A 22342-nucleotide genomic window follows, 5' to 3' on the forward strand; every position below is an offset into this window, starting at 1 on the left:
AAGGGGAAACGTGTTGGGGGGAGGGATAAATCAGGAGCTTGGGGTGAACATACACCCACTACTATATACAAGGTAGATAACAAACAAGGACCTACTGTATAGCACAGGGAACTCTACTCAATATTCTGTGATAACCTACATGAAAAAGAATGAACATATGTATAACTGAATCACTTTGCTGTGCACCTGAAACTAACACAACATTGTAAATCAACGACACTCTAATAAAACTAGAATTAAGAAAAGGAAAACAAGATGATAAAGACAGATCTGTGTGGAGTCGGTGAGGACGCAAGGGAAACAGTAGTTCTGTTTTACTGGTTTGTCAAAGAACCAGTTTGTGATCATTGGACACTATTTTTTTCGTTTTAATTTATTCACCAGTCTTTCCTAATTCTGTCTTTAAACTTTCAGTGAACTGCTTTTGTTGCTGTTTTCCTAGCTTCTTGAATTGTTTGCTTTGTCCCTCGTTCCAGGGCTGTTTTCTAATTTTCCAGCCTTTAAAGCTATCGTGTGTCTTCAGAGGGCAGCTTTGGCCACCCTCTTGGCCGGTGGGAGTCCCCTCTGGCTCCTCCCGGGGACTGGGTTTCCCTTCCACTCCTGCGTCCGCGCCCACAGAAGCACCTTGTTCTGGTTTCCAGTTGGGCCCACGGGGGGTCTTTTCTGCCCGTGGCCTGGAGCCCGGCCAGTGTGCACGATGGTTCCTCTTGCTGGTGAGAATGGGGGTCCCCTGTGTGTGCTCTCTGTTAGGTCAGTCTACTTAATTGCTTCGATCTCTTTGCAAAATCTTATGCCAGTTTTATTACCACTCGCGGGCGCATAATTGAGAACAGCAGCCCTGCCTGGCCCTGCGGGGTCATGGCTCAGCTGCCCGCGTCTGCCGGCTCCCCCACAGGGACTGCGGGCCGCACCCGCCCCGAAGACACCTCCCCCTCCCCGGACCTGGAGTCGGCCCATCCTTTTACCTCAACCTGCTGCGAATGTCTGCTCCCCGGTGACCCCTGGAAGCCTGCCCACAGCTGAATGTGGGGAAGTTTCCTCAAATGTCGAGGTTTCTCTTCTCGACCACTTCTCTTTTTCCCTGGAGGTAATAATCGCGCCCTCCTGCCCCTTCTTCTTCATTTTCTGTGCACTGACTATTGATTCTTTCCCAAACTTTCCAGAGAAACTGTGACACTCGGCTCGACAAACGACCTGACCCCTCAGGTCTGGGGGTTCCACCACCCCTGCCTCTGTGCCACCCTGTACCTGCCTCACCCAGGGACCCTCCCTGCCGCTCCTGGCCGGGACCCCCAGTTCCTGGGCCCTGGGTGTCCCTCCTGCCGGCTCCCCCCTTGTCTGCTGGAGCCCCTCATCTCGCAGCTCCTCAGAAGGCCCTGAAGATACTCAATGTCCTGAGACTTTAAAGTTCTGAAAATATCTTTATTCTGCCTGCACACTTGAGTGATACTTTGGTTGGGTGAAAATTCTCGGTGGCAAATAATTTTCTTTCAGGCTTTTTAGGCTGTTGTTCCATTGCCTTCCAGCTTCCAGTGGGGTTGCTTGATGCCCTGGACCCTGCGGACTTCTCATCCTTTGTATGTGCCCTGCTTTTTAGTCTCTGGAAGTCAGCCTCTTTCTCCGCTTGCCCTGGTTCTGAAATATCACCACACTGTCCTCTGGTGCCAGTCTGTTCCCTTCGTGGTGTGTGCGTGTGTGTGTGTGTGCGTGTGTGTGTGTGTGTGTTCATCTTCTCTGTTCTGTCTCTTTCTGAAAACTCTATTAGTTGGATGTTGGGCCTACGTGATTGACTCTCCCATTTTCTCATATTTTGTTACCTTGGCTTTTTGGGCTTTGCTGCCACCCCTTCTATTATCAGCATTTGCTGTAATGATGCTCTGTGACAAACCACTCCAAAATTTCCATGATTCACAACAGCAAACTTTTGTTTTTCCGCTCGCAGGTTGTGTGTCTTCCATGCCTCTTACCCTCAGAGGTCTTCCCAGCAAACCCTGTGCTCGTGTGGACACAGAATCTCAGGAGGCCCACTCAGACCACACTGGCAATGCATGTGCTCTGTCAGCATCCTGTGGACCTGCCCAACATCAGTGAGGCAGGAAAATATACTCTAGTGGGAACCGGCGTGACGTCACATGTTAAAGGGGAGGTGTAGGATTTGATGACAGGAAGGCAGTGACGAACTAGGGTCAACAGTGTACCCCAGCACCTTCTATAGAAGTTTTAATTCTGACATCATATTTTTAACTTGAAAGAGCTCATCCCTGTTCTCTGAACAGCCCTTTTTCACATCATCCTCTTCTTGTTTCATAGGTACATTGAATCTAGGAGAACAACAGTTACAGGGGGAGGTGGCCTGCTTTCTTCTGCTCCCTGTAATAGCTCCCTGTCCTCTGAGTTTCTTCTGCCCGGGTTGGTGGTTTGGCCTCTGTGTTTCACACTGGAGACGTTCTCAGATTGGGGGCGGGGGCCGCTCTTGGTCTACACTGAAGAGTGGGGCACGCAGGGCTGGCTGAAGGCCCCGTGCGCCAGGCAGCCTCACCAGTGGTCACGCTCTTTGTGGGGTGATCGGGCAGGTTTGGGTTGCTCTGCATTGGGCACCCCCCACTCTTAGTGTCTGTAGGCCTCTTCTCTGGGGCTGGCCTTTCTCCCCAGAAAGGACCCCTCCCCTCTCCTGCGCAGAAGGGGAGCTTAGCCAGGCTGCCACTGTTCTTGGTGCAGAGTGGGAAGAGGGGCTGGGGGCTTCACTTTCTTTGGCTTAAACAACAGAAATGTATCGTCTCGCAGTCTGGAGGCAAGAAGTTCAAAATGAAAGTGTCAGCAGGGCTGGTTCCCTCTGAGGGCTGCGAGGGAAGGGTCTCTTCCAGGCCTCTCTCCTTGGCTTGTAGACGGCCATCTTCTCCCTGTGTCTTCTCACATCATCTTCCTTCTGTGCGTGTTTCTGGGTCCAAGTATCACTTTTTTTTTTGGGCCATCCTAACCATTTTGAAGTGTATGGTTCAGTAGTGTTAAGTATATTTGCATTGTTGCGAAACCCATCTCCAGAACTTTTCCATCTCGCAAACCTGAAACTCTGTCCGCATTAAGCAGCACCTCGCCCTCGCCCAGCCCTGGCAGCCATCATTACATGTTCTGACTCTACAGATCTGATGACCCTAGGTAACTCGTATGAGTGGGCTAAGACAGCGGTCCCCAGCCTTTTTGGCACAGGTACTGGTTTCATGGAAGACAATTTCTCCACCGACGGTGGGGCCGCGGGGGGGGATGGCTCAGGCGGTAATGAGAGCGACGGGGAGCGGCAAATGAAGCTTCGCTCGCTCACCCGCCGCTCACCTCCTGCTGCGCAGCCTGGTTGGCGGGGGTGGGGGGGAGCCGGGGATCCCTGGACTAAACAATATTTGTGTTTCCTGTGACTGGCTTATTTCACTACACATATTGCAGCCTGTGCCAGAATGTCCTTCCTTTTTAAGGCTGGATAATATTCCATTGTGTGGATGGACCACATTAGGCTTATTCATTCATCCGTTGATGGACATTTGGGTTGCAGCCACTTCTTGGCTACGGTGAATAATGCTGCTATGAACATGAGTACAGAAATATCTCTTTGAGACTTGCTTTCAATTCCTTTGGATCTATACCCAGAAGTGGGATTGTTGGATCATATGGTAGTTCTATTTTTAATTTTTTGAGGAATGGGGACTGAGTTTGTCTTAATCCTCTCTTTATTTTTAGCATGGCACCCTCCCCTGCCCCCCAAGGCACTCCAGAGGGTGACCTCCTGGCTTCCCCCAGGGAGGCAGCGGGATGGCTCCCTGGCTGGGCAGAGCAGGAGAGGCTCTGAGGGTCTTTCACGGACAGCCCACCTGGGAAGGTCTCCCTGCGGGGAGGGAGCCTGCAGCGGTGCAACCCGCTTCTGGTCTTTGCCCGCTAGTAACCGCGTTCCAGCCTCTGCCGACAGCCCTCCAACGCCCGTGCCTCACTGCCTGTTCCTGTGTCCCTATGGACGCCTGAGCGATATTTTTCGCCCTACGCCTCTTTATGGTCATTTTAGAGGGGCCTGGGGAGGAGGCTGACCTTTGGGTCCGCCTTTCTTGAGGCGGCCGCAGTCTCGCTGCCTGTTCTGGGGCCTCCCCCGAGTGTGGGCCAGCTCTGCCCAGCCAGGACCGGGCAGCAGCCGGAGGGCCACGGCCTCCGCGGTAATGGCCCCCAGCATGCAGGGGGGCGACCCGTGCACGCGAAGGCAGGGCAGGTGCTGGCCGGGGTGCCCAGGGGCCGAGCCGCCGGGCACGGCCACGGAAGGCCCCAGGACCAGAGGCTGAGGACCTGCCCGCCCGCCGGCACTGGGGAGGCCGAGCGCACCGCACTTTGGAAGCGGCCCCCTCCGCGTGGGGGGTGCAGAGGGTCGGCGGGTGCGGGACCCCCAGGCGCGGCCGGCGCGGACCCCTGCCCTGTCCCCGCAGGTGTGCGAGCCGCAGGGGAGCAGGCCCCCGAGCCGCCGCCGGAACGTCAGCATAGACGAGCGCTGGCGCCCGGCCGTGCTGGGCGGCGGCGAGAGGCCGGGCCTCGCCGGGGCGACCCTCTCCTACAGGGTGCGCGGGGCGGGGTGCGCCGAGGGCCCGGTCCTGCCCCGCCCCGCCCCGCCCCGCTCGCCCCGCCCCCTGGCCCCGCCGTCCCCGCAGGACCTCGCGCAGATCGTGGCCCAGCTGGTGTCCGAGGACGTGGACAAGGACGTGCTCTTCCCCCATCCACCGAGGTCCGCCGAGTCCGGCAGCGCCTTCCAAGGCTTCCTGGTCCGGAGCGCGCCTTTCTGGCGCAACGTGACTCTGGAGGCCCAGGCCCCGAGGTCGCCGCCCTCCTAAGAGACGACTCAGCCCCGCCTGTCTGCCTTCGGTGCCTTTCCTGTGGGTCCTGGGGAGGCGGCCTGCCAGGTCTGGGGCGCACGGCCCCTGCGCCCTCCCCAGTGCCCACCAGACAGTCATGACCAGCCCAGGGATGAGAAAACAGGCCTGGGAGGGCGTCTGGCTGCGCTCTCCTCAGAACACTCACCCCTGAGGCCTTGGAGGCCACCTCCGGTTGGGGTGACTTGCCCCAGCCCAATCTCCAAGGGGCCACCTGGCGGGGCCTGAGGGACAGGGCAGAGTGGCCCTCCAAGATGGCCCTCTGGGCTGCCAGGAGAGGCTGCCCACACCCCCCAGGGGCCGTCATCCTGGGGACAAGCCACCGTGGGCGGCCTGGGAGGGGTGCGAGGCCTTGGCAGTCCCCCCTTCGGGGCCTGGGTCACGCACAGCCCCTTAGCTGGCCTGCGTGGAAGGCGTCTGGGCTGGGGAGCCTCGCCCCTTGGGGAACTGGGTGCCTGCCTGCAGGGGCAGTGAGGTGGGACCAGCGATCTTCCAGGAGCGGGGAGGTTCTGGTCATGAACTGCTTGGTACTGGTGCCCGTCCAGCCCAGGAGCACTGGCTCTCCAGGAGGCCCACAGGGGCACATGTAACTTGGGGGTGATGCCGTGATGGGGAGAAGCCCAGAGCCTGCGGGAGCCAAGGAGGTTCCCAGCACAGAGGGAGGCTTCCTGGAGGAGGTGATGCCACCCGTCTCTGCACAGGGAGCTTGTAGCGGGACAGGGCCTGAGAAGGCAGGGTGGGGTAGCTGTGAGGAGCTGGCCCTGGCCTGCCACGGTGTCTGCCTATGCCCCGAGGTTGAGGGGTGGGCGGGTGGGTTCTGGGCTGGGGGTGACATGGGGCTGCATTTTGGGGAGACCAAGCTGGAGGGGAAGAGGAAGTGGGAGGAGGGGAAGAAGGGAGGTGATGATAGGCTCCCAGCCCGTGTGGGGGGGTGGAAGGAGGGCAGCAGGTGCGGTGCCATCCCCTGGACTTGGTGACTGACAGGGGCTGACTGGGGGCAGTGTGTGTGGGTGGCCGTGAGGGAGGGGGGCTTTGGGCAAGATGAGGTAATCAACCCCCACCCCCAGGCCCAGGGTGAGGGCAACGCCTGGGTTTCTGCCTCCCTCCCAGAGCCAGCTGCTGAGGTGCTGCGACCCCACCTGCCCATCCTGGCCTCAGCGCAGGCCCCTCCTCCAGGAAGCCTTCCAAGATCATGCAGCTAGGCCCCCACCCTGTTCTCTCTGGGGTCCCCTGAGTATAATCTTGTTCCAGGCCTGTGCCTTTCTCAGGATCCCTAGACCCCTAGGGTTAGTGGCGGGCCGCAGGGATGTGGGGTGGAGGCTGGGGCTGGGGGAGGTGTCCTAAGACGTGGGGGAGAAGGGTGGAGGTGAGGGTTAGGCTGGGCCCTGGGGGACACCACGACTCCCTCCCCCTCCTTCTCAGGGACCCTGGTGAAGTGGGGAGTAGGTGTCAAAGGCCAGAACCTGCTCTGGGCCAGGCTCCATGCTGGCCAGGAGGAGCCCCTCCCATGCTAAAGTGCCAACAGTTATGATAGAGGTGACAAGTGCTGTGGAGTTCTCTGCCCCAAGTGACCTTAAAGGACTCCATGTCCAGGGCCTCACTGGGCTCACCCTGCCAGGTCTCTTGGTCTCACTTAGAGTGTCTCATGAGGCCGCAGTTGGATGGGGTGGGTCCAGGATGCTGGGCTGGCCGGCCCTCTGTCCTGCGAGAGGGCCTCTCCTCTGCACCAGGTCTCCCCCACTGGGACCACCCAGCACTCCTCACCACATCAGCAGAAGTCGCGGGGCTCCCCTGGTGGAGCCTGTGGCCCACTCCAGTAAGGCGTGGAGCCCCAGGACAGGTGACAGTGCTGCAGATGGTTTTGTTGTCACCCTGGGTGTGTTGGTTTCCTATCGCTGCCCTAACAAGTTACCGCAGACTTAGTGTCTTCACACAAATCCATGGACGCTAAGTTCTGTAGAAGTCTGAAACGGGTCTCGCTGGGCTGAGATCAGGGCGTGGGCAGGGCTGCCTTCCCGCTGGGGGCGCCAGCCTTCTCCAGCTCCTCGGGGCGCCGGCACGCCTTGGCTCGGGGCCCCGTCCTCCATCTTCAAAGCCAGCAGCGCAGCGCCTCCTCCTCCGCTTTTAAGGACCCTGTGATGATGAGGGGCCGCCTGGACACCCCAGGATGGTATTTTAAGGCCACATGGTTAGCAACCTCAACTTCCCCCTTGCCGCGTAACCCAGCACGGCCACAGGTTTGGGGTGAAGATGTGACACCTCGGAGGGAGGGGCACACGGCATCGAGTGGCTGGAGGCTGGGGCCCGCGCAACATCCCAAGAGCAGAGGACACGCCCCCGCCCCCAGCTGAGAATGACCGGGTCCCAACCTCACCAGTGACCCAGCTGGGAGCCCCTGGAAGAGAGGAGGGTCTAAGGGGGCCTGGGAACCCGGATGAGAGGAGGGGGTCACCCAGCAGACAGGTCAGACAGCACCACTCTGGTTAGGACACTGCCCCCGGTCACTGCTGACGGTGGGCATTGCAGTGTCCCTTTGCTCTGCTTCCCAACCGGGAGGTCCCTTCCTGAAGTCTAGGAGGAGCAATGCACCTCCCCAGACTCACAGGGACACCGCCGGGCAGGGGGTCTGCTTAGGTTCTCCTGTGGCAGAGAGGACGGCCACCATCCCGTGTGGTCTCCCTTGTACCCCAGCACCCGCCTGTGCTCGTGGATCAGGTGGGCTCAGAGCAGGAGCAGAGGCCACTCTGGACACCCCAAGCAGAACGGGGAGCCCCCCAGCCCAGCCCACAGGGCACGCCCCCCCCCCCCCCCCGAGGGCTGGCAGGGCGCCTGGGAGGTGTGTGTAGTTCATGCCCTACCGAGGGCCGCAGTCAGTCACTGCCCAGTGTTGCCGGTTGAAAAAAATGACTTCACTGGCTTTACAAGCACACTTGCTCACTATTCAGCGATCCAGCAATAGAGTTTAAAAATCTCGCCCACAATTTCATCATCGAGAGGACCGCGCTGTCGACATTAGGTGGAGGTTGTTCAGATATTTCTAAAGGCCTAGGCAGAGGCGAGAGGATATGTGGAAATACAGAATAGGGACTTCCCTGGCTGTCCAGTGGTTAAGACTTAGCCTTTCAATGCAGAGGGTGTGGGTTCGATCCCTGGTCGGGGAGCTAAGATCCCACATACCTTGTGGCCAGAGAACCAAAACATAAAACAGAAGCAATATTGTTAACAAATTCAATAAAGACTTTAAAAGTGGTCCACATCAAAAAAAAATCTTAAAAAAAAACCAGAATAAGTGTAGAATTCTCCTTTCAAATTTTTAAAAATTTAATTCTAAGGGAAAACATGATCGCTGAAATTAGATGAACGCTTCTTCACCCCAAGTTTACAAGATTTTGCTAAGATTATTTTTAGAAATTACGACAAACATTGAGAGATGGGTGTCACTGGGCTTTGGGTGGTGTGCGTCCATCCGATGCCGGGCTTTGAACGGTGAAGTGTGCGGGCACCTCACCGCTGGCCCCGGCCCACCTTGCAAAGTCACTCCCGTCCCCTGCGCGCCACGTGTCATATCTGCATCCCACCGGGGGGCCGAGCTCACCGCCAGCACCTGCCCACTCAGTCTTTGTTTCAATTACATCTTTCTTGGCTGTCTTAAAGGTCAGCTTTCACATTTTTAAAGAACTTTATTTCTCAGGTTCTTCTAGGTTTAAAAATGTTTTCCTGAGGCCTTTAAACTCGCATGAGAACTTGGCTGGGGCAGGATTCTTCAGTTTAGCTTTCTTACCCTCGCGATTTGCTCTTCAGGCTTTGAATGTTGCTGGAGAGAACAGGGCCAACTTGGGGTTTTGTCTTTGTATGTGACATGCTTTCTCTGAAAAACACTTCTAAGAATCCCTGAAGTTCAGTAAGCAGGCAAGGTGGGTCTCCGTGTGACTTGCACCCCACCGTGGTCCTGGAGGCTCCGAGGTGACTCCGGGGGAACTTTCTTGTAGTGAGTCTCTGAGAGTTTTTTCTAGCCGCGCACGGCCTCTGGCACCGTGTGCCTTCCTCTGAGGCCTCTTGCCTCCACGTCTGCTGCTGCTTCCCCCATCCCTCACCAGAGGTCAGCTCAGGTCACTCGGGGCTCTCCAGGCCCTGCACAAGGACGCGGCCCCGTTGAGTGGCCTCTGGGCCACTTCACCCACCGTTGGACTCCCATGGGTCCCTCCTTCACCGATGTCCCAGCCTCTCCAGACAAACAGTGCCCCCACTATGATCACCCTGTCCCCTGACCCTCATCACTTTGTCTTCAAGGCCCGTAATGTCATGTTTATCACCTCTCCCCCGCTCCCCACTGGACCGCACAGCCTTCCCTGTTAGTCACCCGACATCCTGCCCCTCGCTGTTCCTTGTTCCAGCGACGGCATGATTTTGAGGAACTGTGTTTCCTCAGCTCTTAAACCTTGCTCTCATTCTGCTGTCCCGCCATCTACTCTCTGACTTCTGATTACCGATCTCACATTCTGTCAAGCTCCTAAGATTCCAGGGCTTCTGTGGAGTTGTCTTCTGCTTCTTCAGGTCTCTTCCGCTGCGCCTCACCCCCGCCCCCTGCTGTCCTTGTGGCCGAGGATGTGGCCACACCTTCACACACCCTCCCGGCTCTCTCCTGAATGTCTACTTCCTCTGCTACTAAATGGATGAATTCCTAAGTCTTTTTTGCAAGGTGTCTCGGGTCTGTTGGCCTGCCGCTGAGCTGGTGTAAGGGCTGGGCATTGCATGCAATCCCCCTTTTTTGTTAGTCTGGAGAGGGGAAAGCAGTGTGGAAGCCAACGGAGGAGCGGGGGCTCTGTGCTGTCTCCCGAGGGTTTATTAGACGTCACTCTGCTTTGGGAGGGGGAGACCTGTTATTCCAGCGGCTTCCCTGAGACGCGGCCCGTGGCCTTGCTTCCGGTGGAGGTCAGCCCGGACTGCCGCTCACCCCCACGGCCCGTCCAGGGAGGAGAACAGCCCCCGCCCTTTGTTGCTTCTCCCCGCAGCTGCAGCTGGCAGGCGGGCGGCCCTGCGGAAAGCTGAAAGCCCTGCCTGGGCACTTATCGGTGGTTCTTAACTAACTTTATGGTCGACTTGTTAGGTGTAGGTGGAAGGGGACTTCATGCTGCAGCTTCGCTGTCCAGATGAGGAGATGCAGGCCACGAAGCTAGGACGGGGGCCTGGGGGGAGGGAGACCATTCCACCCCCAGCGCACCCCCTTGGGGAACCTGCCTAAATATCCTCAGCCCTAAGCTCCTCCCTTGCAGCCGCCGTCAATCACGGCGGAGGTGCTCGGCCGGGGCCTCTCCTGAGCTCCACCCCCTCGCCACTCCCCTCCGTGTCTCGAAGGGATGTCCCTGAGTGGACAAGCAGTCACCCTGGGGCCCCGACACCTCCCTCCGCTGGCCTCCTAGCAGCCAGGTTGGTCCTGGCTCCCAGCGTGGCCGGGTACCCGCTTCTCTCCACCCGGGACTCCCCCTGCACCCACTGCTTTTCCTTGCGGGGTGCGCCCAGGCCACCGCGCTCCCCACCATCCTCGGACCTTAAGCTCACACTCGGTTGCAGGTTCTGCCGGGCCTGGGGAGGACAGGCAGGTGCCTCACCCACAGGGGCCCGTCCAGACTCGCTGTTCTGGGCACGCACCGCCCCCCGCCCCAGCAGCCGCGGGGTCTGGGCCGTGTCAGAGAGGCCTGCGGGACCCCCGCTCTCAGGCGGGGCCTCGCAGAGGGTCCTCTGGGCACGGCCACGCGCCTCCCTTGGCCTTCTCCTCAGGCCACAGTCCGGGGAGGCAGCGCCCGCACGGAGGTGGGATGGGGGCGCCGCCGCTGTCCAGGCGGGCCGTGGGGCTGGGCCGTGGGGCAGGCACAAAGACCCCCGGCGTGAGCGGAGAGGGCCGGGCCGGGAGTCAAGAGGCCGCGGCTGGGCCGCTGCGCTTCAGGGAAGTGGGGGACTCGGAGGGGACCCTGCGACAGGAGGGAGGGTGGGAAAGAGGAGCGGGAAGGCCCAGGAAGGACTCGGACCGGCGTGGACGGCTGGGGGGGCCGCTGCGGGGAGGGGCGTGGGGAAGACCCGGGGGCCGCGGGCGGGCGGCGGGGAGCGCGCGACCGCGGGCGGTTAACGGCCCGCGCGGTGGGCGGTTGCGCCCGAGGCCCCTCCCTCCCCGCGGCCGCTCCTCCTCTTCCTCTCCCGCCCGCACCGCGGCCCTCGGTCCCTGCGCGGCCTCGGCGGCGGCGGCGGCGGCGGCGGCGGCGGCAGCGGCGGCCGGCGGAGGCGGCGGCGGCAGCAGCAGCGGCGGCGGCGGCGGCGGCGGCGGCGGCAGCAGCAGCGCGGCCCCTTTAAACCGCCCGCCCGCCCGCGCCCCCGCGCCTCGCGCCCGCGCGCCTCCATTTTCGCGGCCGCCCGCGCCGAGCCCCGCGCCCAGCCCGGCCCAGCCTGCGGCCTCCGCCGCCGCCGCCGGACATGGCCGCCAACATGTACAGGGTCGGAGGTAAGGCCGCCGCCTGTCCGCCCGCCGCCGCCGCCGCCTTTATGCGCCGCGGGCCCGACCCTGCCACCCCGGGCCCCGCCGGCCCCCATCCCCCCAGCCCCCGCCGGGGCCCCATCCCCCCCCGGGCCCCATTCCGCCCCCCATCTCTTCTCCCCTCCCTGCCTCGGTCCCAAACCGCCGCCCCGGGCCTCGCCATACCTCCGCCCGGGTCCCCTCTGCACCCCCTGCCCGGGTCCCCCGTCGTGTCCCTCCCTCCCCCATTTTCCCTTCTTCCCCTTCCCCTTCCCCTCCTCCGCCCGCCTCCCCATCGGCCCAGCCCCCCCATCGGCCCACTTCTGGTCCCCTCCCTCCGCCTCTGCACCCCTCCCCCGCTGCAGGCCGTCCCGGCTGGGCCGTCCTTCCCCCTCCCCCGGCAGCGCTCACCCACTCTTCTGCACCCCACCCCATCTCCTTCCCCTCCCCCCCCCCTTTCTGAGCAGCCCGTTCCTCCACCGCCACCTCTGCCCCGGCCATGCTCGTCCCAACCCGAAGTGACCCCTTGGGCCGGCCCTCACGAGCCGGTGCGGGTAGTGGCCGAGCGGCGCACCAGGGAGGCGGGGGCTCTGCCCACCTGTTGGGGGCCGACCGTGTAGCCTGTTGGGCCCTGGCAGAGGAACTGTGGAAGGCTCTGGAGTCTCAGAGCATCCTTCTGGGCCAGGGACCTGGCGGGAGCCCCCCACCCCGGAGCAGAGCAGGAGCACGTGGTCGGGGGAGGGGGGTGCTGGCTGCCCTCCTGGGAGCGGGAGTTTGGGGGCCGCAGGGGTGTGGAGCGCCCACCGGGGCAGGCAGGGCTGGCTCGGGTGCTGGGGTGGAGAGTGGGTCCCCTCTGGGGTGGGGAGCCCCATGCGTGGGAGCCCAGGGGCGGCTGAGAGCTACCCCTTGGGCCGGGCGTGTGCTTGGGGGCTTCCCCTGGCAGGGTTCCCTCTCCGGGTCCTCAGCAGCCTGTGGTCACCCCGAGCATGCTTTTCTAAGACACCCCCAAACTTTTTGCTGCGTCCTGTTTCCCCAGCCCTGCAGGGAGGTGCTTTGCAAGGGTGCGGAAGAGGCAGATAGCCCCCTGGTTAGGGGGCCGCTGAGCTGGCTGAGGCCCTGGGGGGCTTCCTTCCTGGGCTGTTCGTCCTCCCAGTTGGGCCCCAGGAAGCCGCCGGCTTTGGGCCTTGCCCCACTTCGTGGGGAGGGGGCTCCGGGAGGCTGTGCCGCGGGTTTTCCATGGGGTTCTGAGCCGGTCCTTCACGGGGAGGTGAGGTGCCCAAGCTCTCTGAGACTTTGAGATGCTCACTTGCCCACCTTTGGTGGAGTGTGTCAGGGCTGAGGACGGTGCTGGCCTCGCTTTCCAAGTCTCCTCTGTCCTCAGTTTACCCTGTTGCTGGCCAGGTGACCCCGAGTGCCAAGCCAGCCTTGTGACCTTGGGTGTGCACCCCAACCTGTGCAGCGGGTCTGTGCAGCACCTGCCTGGCCGTCAGGCCCTTCCTTGCTCGCTCTGACTCAGAGGTGGTCACGGGAACGGGGCCTGTACCCCGTGTAGCACAGGTCCCTGGCGGACACCTGTGGGGAGGGGGCTGCAGCGTAGGGGCTCCTCCGGGACAGGCCTGTCCATTTCCCAGCCTCGCCGCTCCAAGCAGGAGCCGGCCATCTGTGGATGGAGGCGGGAGGGTCACCCCCAGGACTGAGCCGCCTTCTCCGCCCTGGTAGCTCGGCCTCTGCCCCAGCCCAGCTGCGCAGCCCAGGGCCCCTGCCTCTCTTGCAGCTGCCCGTTCAGTGACCCCCGAACCCGTGCCCTCTTGGACCACCTTTCCGCAGTGCAGACCCCTCCTGGCCTCCTGCGCAGCCTGAGGCCCCTCCGGTCTGCCCACCCTCCAGCTCGCCCGGTGCCCCCTTGGGTTTAGCCAGCCAGAAGCCCCTCGGCAGGTGTGGTCTTACCTCCCATCCCAGGCGCTGGCCCTGCGGTCACGTTGGCACGCTGAATAAACGAAGCAGTGTCCGCAGAACGGAGGCGCCCAGCTCCTGGCTGGAGGAGACACGGAGGCTGCAGGAGGAGGTGGCGGCGGCCGGGGGCTGGAGGCCCTCAGCTGACCCCTGCTGCGCCTTCACCCGCTGCCGGGCGCTTCTGCCAGCCCCCGCCTTGGGGGGTGGGACCCCCACTGTGCCTGCCTGTGGGGACTGGTTCCAAGGGGAGCTGTCACCGCCCCATCCAGGCCATGGATGCCCCATCCAGGCCGTGGATGCCCCGATCGCCACTTGTGTCCACTCCTTGACATGTGGGCTTCGAGCCACCTATCTGGCTGCGAAATCAGTGGGGGCCTGGCCACCCTCAGACCTTCCCGTGCCTCAGTTTCCCCACGGTGTTGACCAGGATCTCTGTGTCCTGCGGTGCCTCCTCCAGGGGAGTGGTCTGCGTGTCCCCCCGAGGGTGTCCTGGAGGCCCTCCCAGGGCCTGTGTTGCAGGACCGCTTCCACTTGGACTCCCTCTTGGTCCCTGCAGTCCCGTCCCCAGTTTCTGTATGGAATCCCAAGGCGCTGTCTCATGGGTCTGCAAGGCCGGTGGTCCCGGTGGGCGGGGTGTTGGCAGGTTGGCGTCCTGTCCTGAGGTGCTGCTTGCTCGGGGTTGGGGGGCGGTGTCTGGATTTCTCAGGGCCCAGACAGAGGGAGGTACGCCTCTCTCTTGCTGGGGTTTGGCCCTGCCTGGGCAGCCTGCGCCGGCCTGGGGAGCACTGCAGGAGCAGAGTCTGGGAAAGCCCCCCTCCCCGCCGCCCCCGTTGTCTCCACTCAGGACGCTCTACCTTTTCCAAAGGTGCCAGACTCAGCCAGGAAAGTACAAGACGCCCGTTCAGTTTGGATTTCAGATAAACAGTTTCTTAGCGTAAGTTTGTACCAAATATTGCGCGGGAGGGACATGCGCTAGAAAGTAGTTAGCGGAGCCCAGCGTTCTCTGGGTGTCCTGCATCCTACCTGGCAGGCCGTCCCGAGGCCCTGCCAGGATGTCTGGGCGGGGCGAAGGCACGGCTGCAGCTTTGTGCCAGCTGACCGGCTGGGCGGAGTGGGTCAGCCTGGGAGGGGACAGGGCCTGGTTCTTCCCCGGGAGGTGACCCAGCCTGGACAGAGGCTTGCTGTCGGCGGCGACAGCAAACGTGGCGGAGGAGGCGTGGACGCGGGTGGCGGGCTCAGGGTCCACGACCCCTCTTTCTCTGGGGTCTGCGCTCTGCGTGGGGAGTGGGGGCACCTGGCCAGTCTTCTGGAGCGAGCCGTGGACTGAGGGCACCACGGGCGCCTCTTTTTGTCTCTGTGCAGAGACGTTCTGTCATGTTTCAGGACAGAAAGCGAAAACCAACAGCCGGGAGCCGCCCGATACCGTGGTCACTGTTTGGGGCGGTGGGTGTGTTTTTAATGGGCGGGCTGCAACCGTCTCCCCTCAGGCCTCGTCTCTTTTTTTCTTCTGGCGTAAGAAATTAACGCCCATTCTCTTGGATAGTTGATTTTTAAAAATATATTTTGAAAAGGTGATAGGAACACCCTAGTCCTCCGGGCAGCTTGAAGCTTGACAGTGTCTCCGTTGCCCTTGCTGTTTTGTCTTTGTCATCTGTATCCTGTCCTGTTGTCAGAAATGCTTCTTTGTTTAATTTTAACTTCTGACTAGGTAAGACATCCACACGCGGGAAAATGCCAAACTTGTGCGGGGCCAGCAGGGACGTGCTGGGGCAGGCGGTGCCGTTCTCACGTGGCGGGGCGGGCACCCCTGCAGTCCACAGTGGCCTTCCCAGGGCGTCCGGACCTGTGGACGTGGGTGCTGGACATGCAGGGCCCGAAGGGTGGCTTGGGTGAGGTCGGCACAGGGGCCCCTCCTCCCGGCTGCCTCCCGCTGAAGTTCGGGGCGGGGTGAGGGTGGTGAGGTGCCCTGAGGCGCACCCCCCGTGACCCCCAGCTGCCTTCTCTCAAGAGTTTGATGTTCAACACAACGTCCTGTCCTCCTGCCTTCGGTCTCTCTGTCCGCCCTGCACCCCTGTCCCGTCTGTCTTCAGGGAGCAGGGGGCCCGTGTCCGATGGCAGCGGGCACAGCCTTCCCGGGGCCCTGGGGGCCCCTGTGTGGACGGACGAGGGTGCTGGTGCCGTCTCCACAGCCGGGGGGTCCAGGCCGACGTCGGGGTGCGGTTCCTGGGCAGGGCCTGGCGGGCGGGGCTGCCAGGGGTGGCCTCGGGGACGCTGCCCGTCGTCTCGCGCTGGCCAGGCCCCTGCGGCCTCCCCGCTCCCGGTCAGTGGGACGCGGGTTGGAGCTGTGCCTTCTCGTGGGACGCCCGCTCTCCCGGCCCTGCAGCGCCCTGACCCTCTCCTGGCTGCGATTCGTGGGCTGCCTGAGGAGATGGCCCTTCTGAGCAGCGGGTCTGCTCTGTCTCCCCTGCTTCAAACTGCTTAGTGGTTCCTGCGGTGGAGGGTCAACTCCCAGCACCTTCGGGGCCCCGTGATCCGGCCCCGCCCTTGGGTGGCCCCCCGCCGCCCCCTGACTGGGTCCTGGCCCTCTTGTCACTGCGCAGGGGTCCCAGCTGGGCACGGGCTCCTGAGACAGAGGCCCAGGTTCCTCTGGGTGAGGCGTGTGACGGTGGTGACCGGAGGTGGGGGCTGCTTGCCTCGGGAGCGAGGGGCGTGGCTGCAGCACGCCCAGAGGGACCCCGCGCTCGGCACCCCTGGAGGGCAGGCCCGCCGCTTCCCTGCCCTCTGCAAGGCGGGGGTCCGGGCGGCCACACCGGCTCCCTGAGGGTCCATCTGTGGGCGTCGGGCAGAGTGGGCTCCTCGGGCTGCGCGGGCGGGGCTCCCCTGGGGGTCGCAGGAGGTCGCCTCTGAGAGGCGGCCACGCCCCGCGTGAGGGGACTGGGTCCAGCCCAGGGCCGTGGGGGGACGTGCTCCGGTGAGCTCAGCTTTGGGCACCAGCCGGGCTTTCCCTGGCGTGCGGGTGAGGACGGCTCTGTCCCTCCGTCTGTAGAGATGTGGGGGACCCTTCCTCTGTAGAGATGTGGGGGACCCTTCCTCTGTAGAGATGTGGGGGACCCTTCCTCTGTAGAGATGTGGGGGACCCTTCCTCTGTAGAGATGTGGGGGACCCTTCCTCTGTAGAGATGTGGGGGACCCTTGCTCTGTAGAGATGTGGGGGGCACCGGCCGTGCTCAGGCCTGGGGCCCGGCCTCTGGCGCCCACGTGACCGGCCGTCAGCCTCCACCCTGCGCTCCAGCCCCTGGAGGGAGGCCGGGCCCCGTGGTCGTCGGCCCCTTGCCCCTCCAGGCAGGGCCCGGCCTCCGTCCAGTGGGGTGTGTGCACGGGAGGCCTGGCTGGGGAGGTGGAGCCGCCGGGGCGAGGACAGAGGAGCAGGAGGGGGCCCGCGTGCAGGCGGCCTGGCTCTGGGCTCGGGGGGCCCAGGTGTAGCAGGTGAGAGCGGACGTGGTCCTGCAGGGTCGGGAGTCTGGCTCCCTCCGGCGCCCCGCCGTTCCCGCTGCGGGCTCCCCGGCCCCAGGGCACCTGGTGGGAGTCGGTTCTGGAGGGATGCTGACGGCGGTCCGGCGGCAGGTGTGGCCTGGCCCTCCTGGGGTGTGCGCCCGTGTTCTCGTGGGGCCTCTGTCCCCGCTGGCGCCCCTCGCACGGCCTCCTGGCTGTGACCACCGCGCCCGCTTGCTCAGCGGACACATCCTGTCCGGCCTCATCACTCCTCACGGATCGTCTCTGCGAATCCGCCACCTCCCTAAGGTTGATGTGTAACCGGTGGAGCCGCCGGCCTGTTGAGGACCATGCCGCTTGAATTTTTGAGCTTCTAGTTGGAGATTTCAGTGTTTCAAGTGCCCGCCAGCATAGCCATGAAGTGCGTCCAGTGTCCCTAAGCGCAGGGAGGCTACGGGCCCAACACTCATGAGTGGACGATACGATACGTACCGGATACGGTGTCTTTAAACAGAGACTCACAGAGGACAGGTTATATGTCGATCTGCTGATGAAAAGGTGGCCCGAGGCTGGCGGGACCCTGACCCTGGGCTCCCCCTGGGGCGATGGCTCAGTTCAGGATAGTTCGGTGTTAGTGGTGACATTAGGGAACATAATTACTGAGACAAACGGGAACGGCCTGTGTGTATTTTTTACATTTAGAGTTAGGTCTATTGAAGTACGCTTTTCAACACCCTTTTATGTGTGCGGTTCTTTGATTTGGGCCGACGCACACCGTTGTGTAACTGCCGCACACGCTTCCACGTGTGTGGTCCTAAACAGGCCAGGAGGGGGAGGCGGTTAGGCTGCTTCCACGGCCCACGAGTGTGCCTCTTGCCTTGTGTAGTCAGCCCGCCTGCCCCCCACGCCAGCCCTGGCAGCCCCGATCTGTCCCTGTTGCTGCCGATGCCCTTTACAGGGTGTCATGCAGCACGCTGGCTTCCTTCACGGGGTGCAGCGCGTTCAGAACGTGTCCTCGTGTCGGTGGCTCAGCCTCTGCTTGCTGAATAGGTTCCATCGAATGGAGGTACCGAGGTGTATTCAGCAGCGAAGGGACACGGGGGTCGGCTCGGTCCCTTCAGGCTGCTGTAACAAGGCATGAGCCACTGGGGGCTGGTTAACAACAGATGCCAACTTCTTGCACTTCCGGAGGCTGCAGGTCCCAGGTCAAGGCTCCAGCAGCCTCGGTGTCTGGGGAGCTCTGTGGGGTCTCCTGTAAGAGCACTAATCCCACCCCGGGCCCCACCTAAGCACCTCCCAAAGGCCCTGCCTCCAGATACCATGGCTTTGGGGTTAGGATTTCAGCGTGACTTTTGGAAGGACCTCACGTTCAGATCACAGCTGGGCCATTTCCAGGTTTTTTTTTTTATATATAATTTTTTAAAAAAATTATTTATTTTATTTATTTATTTTAGACAGCGTTGGGTCTTTGTTGCTGCGCGTGGGCTTTCTTTAGTTGCGGCGAGCGGAGCTACTCTTTGTTGCGGTGCACGGGCTTCTCATTGCCGTGGCTTCTCTTGTTGCGGAGCACGGGCTCTAGGCACGCGGGCTTCAGTAGTTGTGGCACGCAGGCTCAGTAGTTGTGGCACGCGGGCTCAGTAGTTGTGGCACGCAGGCTCAGTAGTTGTGGCTTGCGGGCTCTAGAGCACAGGCTCAGTAGTTGTGGTGCACGGGCTTAGTTGCTCCGCGGCATGTGGGATCTTCCCGGACCAGGGCTCGAACCCGTGTCCCCTGCATTGGCAGGCGGATTCTTAACCACTGCGCCACCAGGGAAGCCCGTATTTCCAGTTTTGGTGGTTGAGTGCAGCCGACCGGGAGCACCTGTGCTCAGCTTTGAGTGTGAACGTATGTTCTTACGGGTGTTTCTCGTGGGTGAAAGTGCCCAGGGGTGGGGTGGCCTGGCGGAGTCGCCTGTCCGCAGTGCAGCCTCATTACTCTGCTGTGCCCCCGGCAGCGACGCTGAGGGTCCCGGGTCCCCTGCACAGGAGTCTGACTGGCACACAGGGCATCTCACTAGACTTTCGATGCATGTTTCCCTAAGCATCCGTGCCGCTGGCCATCTTTCCGCGTGTTTGTTTGCCATCCCTGTGCCTTTGGTCAGGCGCCTGGACAAATCCTTTGCCCGGTTTTTAAAATTGGAAAGAAGCTTACTGTTGAGTTGTGAGAGTTTCTTTTATATTCCGGATTTCAGTTCTTTGCGAGATAGGTATTTTGCAAAGTTTCTCTTTTATAAGAGAGAAGTGTATGAAGGAAGTCTGCCTACCCCAAGGTCACAAAGATTTTATCCTGTTTTCTTGTAGAATTTTTATAGTTCCAGGCTTTACTTGCAAGTGCATGACCCATTCTGAGTCCGTTTTTGTGTGTGTGGCGGAGGTGATGGTTCTCGGTCCTTCCCCTTTTGCGTGTGGACGTCCAGTTGTCCATCTCCACCTGTTAACGTCTTGACCGCCCCCCCATCTGCAGGCACCTTGGTCGAACCCGTTCGCCGTGCTTCCCTTTGTTCCTCCTCTCTTTTCCATTGATGCGGCCATGCTTTTGCCAATCCACGCCGTCCGGATTACTGTAACTTCATGGCAAATCTGGCTCAGGTGGGAATCCTCCAACTTTTGTCCTTTTTCTTTTTTCTTTTTCTTTTTGGTCGTGCCATGCAGCTTGCGGGATCTTAGTTCCCTGGCCAGGGATTGAACTGGGCCCTCGGCAGTGAGAGTGCAGGGTCGTAACCACTGGACTGCCAGGGAATTCCCTGACTTTGTCCTTTTTCCAAATTGTTTAGCCTATTCTGGTGTCTCGGATTTCCCATGTAAAGTGTAGGATTGGCTTATTGGTTTCTACAGAAAGAAGATTGTGGCGTCTTGATTGGGATCACGTTGCGACTATGGTTGAGATCAGTGTGGGGGAAAATTGGCATCGCTGCCAGGGTCGAGTCCTCTGCTACAGGGGCTGGCGGGCTGCGGCCCCCTGCCTGTTCTCTTGTGGCTCATGAGCTACGAACGGTTCCTACATTTTTAAATGGTTGAGGAAAAAAAAAATCAAAAGAAGAATACTTTAGGACACATGAAAATTCCATGAAATTCAAATCTCAGTGCCCATAAATAAAGTCGTGTTGGAACGAGCCGTGCTTGTGCGTTTGCGTGTGTCCTCTGGCTGCTTTGGGGCCTCAGTGTGGTCGAGCGGTGGTGAGGTCACCTCACTGGCTCACCCGCCCACCTGCGGTGCCGTCATTGCGGATCACACCCACGTGTCGTAACTCACCGGCTCGGAGCCCGGTCTGCGTCCCCGTCCCCGTCCCCGCCGAGCGAGCAGGGCACCCGGGCTTGGGAGGTGGTGGCTGTAGGGGCGTGAGCGCTGTGCCGAAGGGACGCAGTGTGCGTGGGTGCAGCCGCAGGGCTCCTTCACGGAAGTTCGCGAACCGGACAGGAGCCTCCAACAGAGTCTGCTCGCTGATCGGCCGGGCAGGCGAAGCCGGTTACTGGTGGTGACGTCATTCAGTCGTGTCGGTGGCGGCTGGCCCAGGAGCAGCCTTTGGGAGGCTGGTTGCCCAGGCTGAGGGGCTGGGGGTGGGCGCGGGGTGCGCGGGGTGGGCTCCCCGCGAGGAGACCGGCCTGTGTGAAGAGTCTGCCTGGACCAGGCACAGCCGAGATGTGCAGAGAAGTGGGGAAAGCGCCAACCTCGTGCCGACTGAAGTGGGCTCTACTAGGACGCTGCGTCCACCCGGCCGGGCTCAGGGCGGCCAGGGAGCCGGGGGGGACGTCGTTTCCGGCGTGGCTGCCAGGGCGTTGCGGGACAGGTCAGCCTGGATCGGAGCCCTCCCAGCGCAGCAGCGCCCAGTCCGTGAGGCCTGATGGCGCGGAGAGGCGAGGGGCTGGCGTCCTGCTCGTTGCGCTGGCTCATCCATCCTCTCCTGTCCTTGGACATCGGGGTTCCTGGTGCTCAGCCTTTGGACTCAGGCTGATTCTCACCACTGGCTCCTGGTCCCCAGCTTGCAGACAGCAGATCATCTGACCTCTCAGCCTCCGTACCCACGTGAGCTGATTCGTAGGACAAACTGCTATATGCGCCAACAGAATTTGGTGTATGGAGCAGAACAGGGCTTGGCTGGACACCTGGACAAAGCTTGTTAACACATCAGGTGCCTGAAGCCCGTTGTCCGTGGGGCTGCTTGTCAACGGGCGTTTTGTGCAAAATGTTGAGTCTCGTGCTTCACCCAACCTGTTGTGTCAACAGTGAGCTGCACTTGACCTCGAGGAGTTAGCCATCATCAGTTCTGTGAATTTTTATCAGAAGTGGAAGCTGAGGACTTCCTGGTGGCGCAGTGGTTAAGAATCCGCCTGCCAGGGCAGGGGACACGGGTTCGAGCCCTGAGTCAGGAAGATCCCACGTGCCGCGGAGCAACTAAGCCCAACTAAGCACTGTAACTGCTGAGCCCGTGTGCTGCAACTACTGAAGCCCGCACGCCTAGGTCTAGCCTGTGCTCCACAGTAAGAGAAGCCACCGCTCGCCGCAACTAGAGAAAGCCTGTGCGCAGCAGTGAAGACCCAACACAGCCAAAAAAAAAAAAAAGGTGGAAGCTGAATATCTTGACTTGCCCTACCGTGCAGCAGCTTGAGGGTGTAGCGGTGGTTAAATTTTACTGTGATTTCTTAAACTCGGGGCAGAAATTAGAATTTTTCACAATGAGAAGAACCACTCTCAACCACGAGTATCAAACACGGAGTGCCTTTGGAAATTAGTTTTTGCTGCATACTTGATAATGGTCCTTAATGAATTCATCTGAAAATTACATGAAATGGCACTTACTGCAAACTTATACTGTGATACATTCATTTTGGTGATGACTGACGTTGTTTGAATCACAGACTGCTTTATACGGTTTCTTACTGTCAGATGTTAAAACGAGAAATGGGCTCTCCATTCTGACCCAGATCTGCATCGGGCATGTTCTCTGAGTTCAGACCACAGTCCCCGCGGTGTGTTTTGGGCTGCAGTGCAAGTGCGAAGGAGGTTTCTGTGTTTCGGAAGCCACTTAGCTGCCTTGAGGAGCTGCCCCAGCATCTGTACTGTGTCACCTGCTGCAGTTCTGGGTCAGCAAAGCCGTCACCCTCATGGCTAAGTTTAGTACAACAAAAGGATATACACCAGAATCAGCAAAGGTGAAAAGGTCAAGGCTTCCAGCTGGCCTCTCCCAGGGCCACAGATGGTGAGACCACACGCAACTCGGTGTCCAGGGTGTGTATCCAGGTTGGTCACGTAGCCATGGCTAACCATCAGCGTGGCTGGCCTTCGTGTCCAGCCCTCCGGAGGTCAGGTTGACCTCTGGCCCACCGCAGATCACATTGTCGGCGTGGTCTGTGTGGCCCATGCCCCCAGGTGGGCAGACTCCCATCAGGCAGGACCCTCCAGGGGCTTTGGGGCAACCGCCCAGGAGCAGGTCAGGGGCCACACCTTCCTTGGGACGTGCA

The 22342-nt window shown here is 61.0% G+C and overlaps 1 protein-coding gene across 4 annotated transcripts in view; it reads left to right on the plus strand.

Annotated features, from left to right (window-relative positions):
* Window positions 1-11254: 11254 nt before the first annotated feature.
* Window positions 11255-22342, plus strand: part of MTA1 (metastasis associated 1) — a 38902-nt gene continuing 27814 nt past the window's right edge. For all 4 annotated transcript variants that reach the window (XM_036842837.1, XM_036842838.1, XM_036842839.1 and 1 more), the window contains exon 1: window positions 11255-11388. In XM_036842837.1, the coding sequence (XP_036698732.1) occupies window positions 11361-11388 (28 nt within the window). In that variant the 5' untranslated portion in view covers window positions 11255-11360. The remainder of the gene's footprint in view (window positions 11389-22342) is intronic.

Source organism: Balaenoptera musculus, chromosome 2, assembly GCF_009873245.2.
Source record: "Balaenoptera musculus isolate JJ_BM4_2016_0621 chromosome 2, mBalMus1.pri.v3, whole genome shotgun sequence".
Lineage (NCBI taxonomy): Eukaryota > Metazoa > Chordata > Mammalia > Artiodactyla > Balaenopteridae > Balaenoptera > Balaenoptera musculus.